General features: G+C 42.1%; 1 protein-coding gene across 1 annotated transcript in view; it reads left to right on the top strand.

Annotated features, from left to right (window-relative positions):
* Window positions 1-401: 401 nt before the first annotated feature.
* The window catches only part of ALDH18A1 (aldehyde dehydrogenase 18 family, member A1), a gene marked incomplete at its 3' end in the record, with an annotated part of 24,206 nt that continues 14,540 nt past the window's right edge, over window positions 402-10,067 (top strand). The window contains exons 1-7 of the mRNA XM_008945872.1: window positions 402-501; window positions 3,202-3,419; window positions 4,697-4,846; window positions 4,937-5,041; window positions 6,497-6,655; window positions 7,241-7,331; window positions 8,307-8,431. Coding sequence (XP_008944120.1) covers window positions 402-501; window positions 3,202-3,419; window positions 4,697-4,846; window positions 4,937-5,041; window positions 6,497-6,655; window positions 7,241-7,331; window positions 8,307-8,431 — 948 coding nt within the window. The remainder of the gene's footprint in view (window positions 502-3,201; window positions 3,420-4,696; window positions 4,847-4,936; window positions 5,042-6,496; window positions 6,656-7,240; window positions 7,332-8,306; window positions 8,432-10,067) is intronic.

Genomic DNA, 10,067 nt, shown 5'->3' on the forward strand with positions numbered 1-10,067 from the left:
ATGAGAAGTGTAGTAGATGCTGTGTTGTGGGGTGTAGGGCTTTCCTGTGGACAAAGTTCGGACTTTTCGCCATTGTAGGTACCCTCACTAATTGTCTTTCCCTTTCTTTGGAAACAGTGTTTTGCTCTTGATCTTTAATGATGATCTTCTGCCAGCACTTAGGGAACAGAGACCCTCAGTTCTTCTAAGTCATAGTCTGAGAATTCTGCAAAATGGAGAGAGTGGGTTCTCTTTCACTTGCACGAAGAAATTGCATTAGGAGTGTATCGGACAAGGAGGAAGTGTGGGGGGGGAGATGCGGAGAGAAATACAGATGGAAATTCACTGATTTAACCAGTTCTTCCCTTTCCTCCCTTCCTTTTAACTTACAGATATCCTTGATTTGCAGAAGGCATCTCAAAATGCTGCGTGGAGCTGCTCGGAGCCCCCTTGCCCGTTCCCCTGGGTGGTGCTCTGTGCTGTCGCCATCGCCACGCGCCGTCACCGCCGCTGCCCGATCACGTACGTATGGGGGAAAGACGTTTCTAATGGTGTCGTCAGGGAGTGTCTGGGCATGCCTGTGCTCCTTCCTAGCTTGAAGGTGAAATCACCTCATTAACATAGTTTAAAACTTACAGCCTCTGAAATGAGCTGTAGTTGGAGCTCTACTTTCTTAATGTTACTTTCTCCCTTAATTCTGCTAATATTCAGCTGGATGTCTGAGAGTGTGTGTTTTCCATTCTGATGTCCATTTCAAGTAGAAAAATCAGTTGTGTAAGTACTGCTGCTGTAAAAGTTCTTTATTTCAGCCTCATACATTACTGGAAAACAAGATCCTATTATGCCTGCTCCTCTATCTGCATTTTTCAGCCCACAAGATGTCTTGAGTAAAGCAAGGTGTGGTGTCCAAATTTGTTCAGATTAAAGTGGAAAGATGCTTTCTGAGAACCTGAGTGTCAATGCTTAGGTGCCCACTAAATAGTTGTTCATTGAAAACCTAACCTGAGAGAAGCAGTCTATTTGATTAGTGGTCTCCCATAGAGAAGCAAGGATAGACTCTGTTAGATCAAGAGTTGAACTGTTTACTGTTTCATGCAAGATTCATTTCCCATTCGTCTGTGTGTTAACAGTTCTCTTTTTGTTGATATTTATATGAATTAATAAATGTTGAAATCTTAATTATACAAAACATTTTTTTTTTCTGATTACAGCTCTGTTGACTTTTGCATTTGTAGTATTTCTAAGTATTCTGTGTTTTCCAAAGTCAGGAAACTACTTGGTTAACACTGTGAAAATTATTCCCAGATATTGACAGTAGTCAGCATCCCATATTGGGGCAACTCTGGTTACTTCATCAGTTGCATTCTAAAGCTGAATTGAGCATTTATCACAGTTTTCTTTTGTTCTCCACTGTTTCTGTTGTGATCCTGTTCAGCTTATGTATATTATGAAATTTGGCTTCTTTACTCCTCAGAAGCAAGCCTCATGCAGGCTTCATAAAAGAATATGCAGTGCCAGATACTTAGGTCTTTTTCTTGTGTTTTCCCTTCTTTATTAAAGAAGTGAAACTGTTGACAAGGTACTGGATGTAAAACCTGGAATGCCTAAATACCTATTTGTCCAAAAAGTTGACCAGATGGCTATATCACTTTCTCCCCAATTGCATGTGAAGCAAGTTAGTGGGTTTTCATCACCAGAAATGTTTTGTGTATGTAACATGGGAGCTGATTTCACTTTTCAGCCCAGTCTAAAAAAACTAAGAAGGATAGGTTTATGCAGCCGTAGAGCAAGGTTAGCAATTAGAACTTCAGTGGAGGTAAGTAACTCCCAGAACCATTGTCTTTTTTTCCTTGTTTTTCTGGAAAAAAAAAAGGTGGTTTCTTTTCAGATATTGGTTGTCCCTCAACAACTACTTTCTTGGAACCTTCTAAACCCTGAAGGATCTAGCCGAGCAAATTGGAAAGAAATTCACTTTAGTCCTTTCTGGTTGTGTGGTGTGGGATAGGCAGTTACTATATACTATGTGATGCTGGAAAGCACAGTTAAATTTGACTCCTTCACCTATTCTTTAATATGTATTGTGGGCCTTACATTCACAAGTATTCCCTCATGAAAATGAGGGGCAAATGAAACCCATCTCCAGATTCCATTTTTACTTTTGTATGTGTGATGCTAGTAACCATTTTTTTTTCTGTAATTATGTCAGAAGTGTTCTCCTGGGGTTTTTTTTTTTGCTGTGCTGGTATTTTTGAGACTGTCTAAAAGTTGACCTCATTTAATGTCTTTTCTGCATAGTTGTACAAGAAGAATTAGGTTAAGGAAATATTGTTTCAGTTTTTTTTTCAAGTAGTATTGCTTATCCATATTATTTTATCCAGCTGGCACACTTGGACCGGGGGTGTTCTTATCTGCCATCAGACACAATTTACTGTGGCTCTGCAAAATTTCATATGAAGTATGTTTGGGTCCACTTCTTTTTCAGTTAGAAAGGTTCCAGACTGTTCCTAGTGATAGTACCTTAATACTCAGTATTCTCTTTAGTTTAATGTGCTGGTAGTCTTTTGCATGCACTTTGAAAACAAATCCTGAGAAATGTTCCCTAGCTCATTGACTTGGGTGAGGTGCCAGCCTTATGTATCCTGCATCTTACCCAAGTAATGCTGTATCTGTCTCTTCTCCCTCCAATGTCTATTTATCCTGTAGGAAGGTGACTTCAAGTTCACATGTCTATCCCCCCCTCCTTATAGTGACCCTGGCTGAGCAATGCACAAGAATACCTGACTTAGAGATGTTGTAAAAGCTGTGTTTCTTAACAGTAAAGCTTTCTGCCCTGCTACGGACAGAAAAACTCTCTAGCTGTGTCTCACAAGTCAAGGCAAAGGACATTGTTCTCAAAACTAGTGCTTTCACTTCTGATGTGAGCTGTGAGGGATTTTTTACAGCGTCCTTCAGTGGTCTTCTAGGTTGCCAGAATCAAAGCTCTATTGACACATGGGGTAATGCCTTATATCCCTTGGGGGTGGTTAGTGCCACTCAGATGTTACTGATTCTCACTTCGTTTTGGTGACATGAAAGCTAGCTTCTCATTCCAGCCACTGAGAAGTGTGCATTGTCTTTAGCCTTGGAAAGGGAGGAAATGTTACATGACTTCAGGGGCTTAAAGTCTGAATGAAAACCTTCAAACTTCATTTTATTTTTTTCTCTTACTTTCTTCAACCACAGATCTCCCTCGCCAAAGATTAGGCAAGGGCCCCGCCCGCGGCTGGAGCAACATCCCGTTCCTCACGGTGCCGCTGAGCCGCGCGCACGGCCAGTCCTTCGCCCACCGCGGCGAGCTGCGGCACGCCAAGCGCATCGTGGTGAAGCTGGGTAGTGCTGTTGTGACTCGAGGGGATGAGTGTGGCTTGGCCCTTGGGAGGCTGGCATCTATTGTAGAGCAGGTAATTCTGTGACTGAAGTGGAAGGTCTGTTCTAACTTCAGATACCCGGTGACTGCTGGATGGCACAGAAGATTGTTGGAAAAACTTAGAAAACATCGGTGACCCTTTAAAGCAGTGAATTGGCCTTTCCCTTTTTCGTCCCCCTGTACTGTAGTTACATAAACCCTGTAACTCAGGAAATTACTGTTTGAAAGTGTGGTGGGTTGACCCCCACCAACAGCTAAACACTCATACAGATGCTTGTTCACTCCTCACACCTCTGCCCCACCACCGGTCAGATTGGGAAGAAACGAGAAAAAGCAAAAGTAAGAAAACTCATAGGTTGAAATGAACACAATTTAAGAAGTGAGGGAAAGGGGAAAAGAAACAAGTGATGCTGACGCAGTCCCTCACTGCCTCGCACAAGCAGACCGATGCCCAGCTAGTGCCCAAGTGATAGCCTCCTTGGAAGACAACCCCCTGCCATTTCCTGTTCTGCTACCCTGGTTTTATTATTGAGCATGATGTTAGATGGTATAGGATGTCCTTTTGGCCAGTTCGTGTCAGCTGTCTCAAATGTGTCCCCTCCAAACTTCTTGAGCACTTAGAGATTTCTTCCAGGAGGAAGCCTGAAACCTCATTGCTTGATGGGATCAGCTCATGGATTGGTTCTCCAAAATAAAGTTATGACTTTGACAGGGATTGGAGATGTCTTCTCTGGGCAGAAAAGTTAATAAGTTCATGTAAGACATTTACCTTTAGAGCTTTGAAAAGAATCTGGTCAGATGCATGTGAGGAAGAACTAATTCTTAAGAGCTATACTATCAGAGTTAGCTTCTTCACCTACAGAATTCAAAGTTACTAGATAATGCAGCTTTGGAAATTGCAGGTGAATAAGAAGGTTGGTGGAAGGTCCAGCTGCTATTTTACATCCTTTTCATATCTTATCTTTCCTTACCTGTAGCAATGGAGGTGGAGGGGTGAGGGATATAGAATGTTGACATGTGATATGTATTGTGAACATTTAAGCATGACTCTGTCATAAAAACTGGTATTGTGAAAAGAAAGTTTACCAGAAGCTATGGTTTGCACGCGGTCCTTTGCATAGCTCCTAAGTGGCTAGGAAGGTGTGCAGGACTATCTTAGAAGGTGGTTGCCTTGTTTTGCACATCCATGGACAAAGCAAAACACTTGTGTCAGCAGGCACGGGTGAGTGTAAGGTTGTTTATAATAGCCAGAACTGTCATGTTAGCAGTGATCATACTCAAGACCCTGTTTCTTATTTTCGATGCTTACAGGTGTCAATGCTGCAAAATCAGGGCCGAGAGATGATGATTGTCACCAGCGGCGCTGTAGCTTTTGGGAAGCAGCGGTTACGTCACGAGATATTGCTTTCTCAGAGTGTGAGGCAAGCACTTCATTCAGGCCAGAGTCAGCTAAAAGATATGGTGAGTGGCTGGCAGCACTCCTGCTTTCCCCTGAATGTTGGGTTGTCCATGCTCAGGTCCCTGCCTGACAGCTGTTCCCTATCTCTTTAGGCTATTCCAGTCTTGGAGGCCCGAGCCTGTGCAGCAGCTGGCCAGAGTGGACTAATGGCTCTGTATGAGGCCATGTTTACACAGTACAGCATCTGTGCAGCTCAGGTAAGGGATTCCTTCTTTCCTAGACTGACTTGCTAGTTCAGTCAGTGACGGAATTGTTCTTGGATTTTTTTTCATGCTTTGTGTGCTGCTGTCTTTACTGTTGTCTTGCATTTTTGTTGACGTCCTTCTTTAGGGGCTTATTATTGTAGCATAAATAGTAGCTTCTATAGGAGTGCCTTGCTAAGTATTTCTGAAATGGAGTTACCTATTGTCAAGGTGAGGCAAATGTGCTTTTTTTTTTTTTTTGGAGTTCATGTGGGCCCGGCTCTCACGTGCTGAGGCAGTATGTGGTGTGTCTGTTAAGGTCTCTTTTCAAAAGGTAAAGTTGGTGATCCAAAGTGAGGGTTTAAAAAGCACCAGTGGTTGAACTGACACACATTCTGTAAAGCTGACAAATGCATATCCACACTTCAGAACTTGCTGTCCATCTGCTCCTCAAACCTTTCTAACCTGTGGGTAATGGTATCCTGGGCCTGGGTCTCGTACGTCTGCTGCGTACTACAGTTGTATTAATGGAACTACTCTTAAACTGGCGTTTCTTATCTTAAAATACTTTGAGGATGCAGAATTTCATCAGTTGTATGGCCTTACTGGTTTAGACACTTCTAACGAATTTAGGAGCCTAGTATGAAGTCTTGCTTGGAGGAAATTCTTCCTGTAATATAGTATAGCTAATATCACTACAATGTTTACAGTAATTACTGCAGGTTGTGATGGATTATAATCTTTGTTCAAGTCTGTAGACAACTATTCATTCCTTCAATTGAAAATAATTAATTGCCCATGCCAAAGAAGTCAGTGTACAAATTGATTCCAAGTGCTATTGTAACATTTAGGTAGTGGAATGGTTTGCTTAGTTGCCAAACGTCCAATGGCAGAGTAACAATGGGAAAAAAAAAGTCTCTTCAGAGCAAACATTGAGAGTTTTTTTTTTGTCTTAAAATGCCAAAAAGCAAGGGGTAGTGTCTTCATACAGGAAGATTTAAGACCAAGATTCTTTCAGAAAAGCAAGTGATTTCTAGAGCTGAAGAGAAGTCTTGAGACAAAGCATTCCATCTGCCTACAACTGGAGGAACATTACACTGTGAGGGAAAATAGAAAAGGCAGTGTCCTGAGTAATCTGTCAAATTGTTTAGGGTTTTAGTAGTTATCATCAGCATTTATGTTGTGCTTATGTTTGTTTTTTTTTTTTTTCCAAGTTGACTCCTGTAGCCTGTGATCTGTCAGCTTGAGAAAGGCCATTATAGGCTCCAGTGGAGGTTGAGGCTTATAAACATGAAAATGTTGTGGAAAGAATATTTCTCACTTGTATTCTTTATCCTTTAAATGTGGCTTATGTTTCTTTAGTGACCTGAAGGTCATGACTGATCTGTTATGATATGTTGATACACATGTTTATAATGCTGTTCTCAGGAACAGTGGTAGGCTAAGTATGTATTAATTTCCTCCTTTTAGATTTTAGTCACCAACCTGGATTTCCATGATGAACAGAAGCGTCGGAACTTAAATGGAACGTTGCATGAACTTTTAAGAATGAATATTGTCCCAATAATTAACACTAATGATGCTGTTGTTCCACCTCCAGAGCCAAACAGTGATCTGCAGGGGGTAAATGTGGGTAAAGTATTGCAGGGGGGGTAGATCCTGCTTATAGATGGTACAGCACTAATGTGTACTTCATTAATACCATGATGGGGCAGCTCTGAAGCCTGTGGCAGCGAAACAAACACAAAAATTAGTAATGTGGACAGAAGGTGCTGGAAGACTATGCTGCCTTGTCTGATAAAGTGCTGCTGGGTGAAAGCAGGGCAGATGATGTCTGTTCTGCCAAAAGCAAGCATGAGCTTGCCCAGTTTGATTTTCACTGAATAGTCAAGGTTGGAAGAGACCTCTGCAGGTTGTCCAGTTCAGCACCCCTGCTTAAAGCAGGGTCGGTCAGTACCTCTTATCCTGTCACTGGGCACCAAGGTGGAGAGTGCAGGTACTGATCACACGGCCTGTCATTTTGTACCACTTTGCTACATTCCAAAAGCATGTGTACTTTCACACAAAGACCACCTTCCAAGTTTCCAGTAGCTGTGAACAAAGTAGCTCAGAAGGACTTGGTAGTGCTGAGGTAGCTTGCTTTTGTATGTTGCAGGCAATTATTTCCTAGATCCTCCTGCTGTTCAGTGCTGCTGACATGCATGTGCATTACAGGTGATTAGCGTGAAGGATAATGACAGTCTGGCAGCACGACTGGCTGTGGAAATGAAAACTGATCTCCTGATTGTTCTCTCAGATGTAGAAGGTTTGTGAGTCATTTCTTTAGGTTCTTGTTTTATTGAGGTACATCAGATAGTCAAACTAACCTATATTTGGGGTTTACTGACCTCTTCAGTTCATATCTTTTACGGGGACAATTACAACATACCATATAACTACTTAAGGCATATACCCAATGTTGATGCTGTTGCATAAGCCAAAGACAATCTGCCCCACTGTTGAAGGGTGGGTGAGAATGCATGTGAACGTGAGATTTTCCAGAACCCAGAACACCCAGAATATGTACGATGGTACTTCTGCTATCCTCTCAGAATTGCATGATGTTGTCATGAGTAATACACAGGATAAAGGCTATGTGTTTAGAATCAGGAGTATAAGCCAAGTACTATTCTACAGTAGTTACTTTCTTCTGGCACCATATTTTGTCTTTCATTGAATTACAGGTATGTTTCAAGTCCTAATCATTGCCTTCCAGATAACTGGAAGTCAGTAGCTTTTTTGGTTGCCTGGGCATTCGGCTTACACTACTCTAGTTTTCTGAGCTGTGCTGATGTGACATAAATCTGTCACCTGTGGATGTTGATGTTCCTTCTCTGGAGAGAGGAGGATGGTGGGTGCAGTTTCGGATCGGTACAGATCCTTTTTCTGTTCAGTTATGGGCTTGTGGATATACGCCCTGATTCTGAACATATAAAAGCTGTAAACTATCTCTGCAACCTCAACCAAACATCACTGCCTCCTAGCTTGCATGCTGCTATTCATCATGTGGGGTTTTGGTTTCTTATTCATTATGCTTTCGGTAAAGCTATGCTACTTGAGTTTGCCTGTTAAGTGTTTCGTGCTTTCAGTCCCATAAAAAGCAAAGTTCAATGAAACTTTTAAATTTTGTAAAGTGGAGTAGAGCTTTTCAGCCTCATGGATTTATAATTCTACTTTTTTCGTGGGTCAGATTTGGAGATGAGGGTATGTAACACTAACAGATTTTTATTATTTCTTTCAGGACTCTTTGACAGCCCTCCAGGTTCTGATGATGCGAAGCTCATTGACATATTCTACCCAGGAGACCAGCAGTCTGTAACATTTGGAACCAAATCCCGAGTGGGAATGGGAGGCATGGAAGCCAAGGTAGGAATACAGAACATTTGTGTGGTTTTTTTTTTTTTTTTTTGTGGTTTGTTTTTTTTTTTATTGGGAAGGAAGGGGAGATGTGGGAAAGGGAAATCGAGGAGGTGATTGTGCTGCTGCTCAGATGTGTTTTGACAGAGTGCAGAAACGGGCAGACAGGAACCTTTATGGAGTTCTTTAACAAGTAATGCTGAGTCCTACCCCTAGGAAGGAAAAACTGTTCACTGGTATGGGCTAGGTAGTTTACTGGCTGGAAAGCTGGTTCATTGAAAAGGATGTAGGGGTCCTGGTAGACACTAAGTGGAATGTGAGCCTGCAATATGCCCTTTAAGCAAAACAGGCCAGCAGCATCCTGTGTTGCATTAGAAAGATTATAGCCAGCTGGTTGAGGGAAACCATTTCCCTTTAGTCAGCACTAATGACACCACATCTGTAGAGTTGTGTCTGGTTCTGGACACCACAGTATAGGAATGACATGGCACACTACAGTGATTCCAACAGAGAGCCATGCATATGATTAAAGAATGAGAGCATCTTTCACACTTGCGGAGGCTGAGAACTAGGACAATTTACCCCAGAGAAGAAAAGGTTTGTGTATAGAAGGGAGAGTGTAGAGAAGATAGAGCCAGACTCTTCTCAGTGACATCCAGGGGACAGACAAGATGCAGAGGACACAGACTGAAATACAAGAAATTAAACTGAAATGTAAGAGTTTTACTGTGAGGTTGCTGAAGCACTGGAGTGGGTTGCTCAGAGGGCTTGTGTAATCTCACTGTTTGGAGAGGTTCAGAACCTGACTGAATGGTATCTTGAGTAACTTGCTCTAGTTGACCCTGCTTTATGCAGGTGGTTTGACTGTCTTATCTCCAGAGATCCTTTCAAGCCTCAGCTATTCCATGAGTACCCTGGAACAGTTCATGCGTTCCTTTATCTTCTCTCTTAGGTCCATGTGAATTGGAAAGAGCAACTAATGAATCACATTCCAGTGGTTTGTAAAATGTGACATTCGGGGTTGTATAAATTGGTGTATTAAATTGAAACAAGAGTCAATCCTCACTTCTTTCTTATGTGATAATCCAAAATCTTTGGGGAACCCTGACAGATGAATCTAATAATGATCCCACTGTCTCCTTTCTGAGTTTTGGACATGGGCTGTTTGCTTCTGAAAGATACTTTGGATATCAGGAAGAATTTCTTTACTGAGGGAGTGGTTAGGGACTGGCATGGGCTGCCCAGGGAGGTGGTGGAGTCACCATCCCTGGAGGTGTTCAAAAAACAAGTAGACGTAGCACTTGAGGCTATGGCCTAGTAGTTAGGGAAATGTTGGGATGAAGTTTGGACTTTATGATCCTAGAGATTCTTTCCAACAATAGTGATCCTGTGATTGGTGGAAACCAAGGTACTTTAGTTCTTGAGTACAAGATCAGTAGAGGTAGGAGGACCAGTGGCTTTTAGTGCTCTCTGCAGTTGGATGCCCTCGGTATTCGTTGCTGTGAGTGCATAAACATGGGTGGACTTCAGCATAAGTCTCTCATGATGCTGGGGTATGCATTACGATAGTATTAATTGGTGTGGGTTTCCTAAGGACATTTCTGGAAGGTTATCTATAGAATGAAGTAGGCTTTGACTAAGTAGG

Source organism: Merops nubicus, unplaced genomic scaffold (genome assembly GCF_000691845.1).
Source record: "Merops nubicus isolate BGI_N331 unplaced genomic scaffold, ASM69184v1 scaffold2148, whole genome shotgun sequence".
NCBI lineage: Eukaryota > Metazoa > Chordata > Aves > Coraciiformes > Meropidae > Merops > Merops nubicus.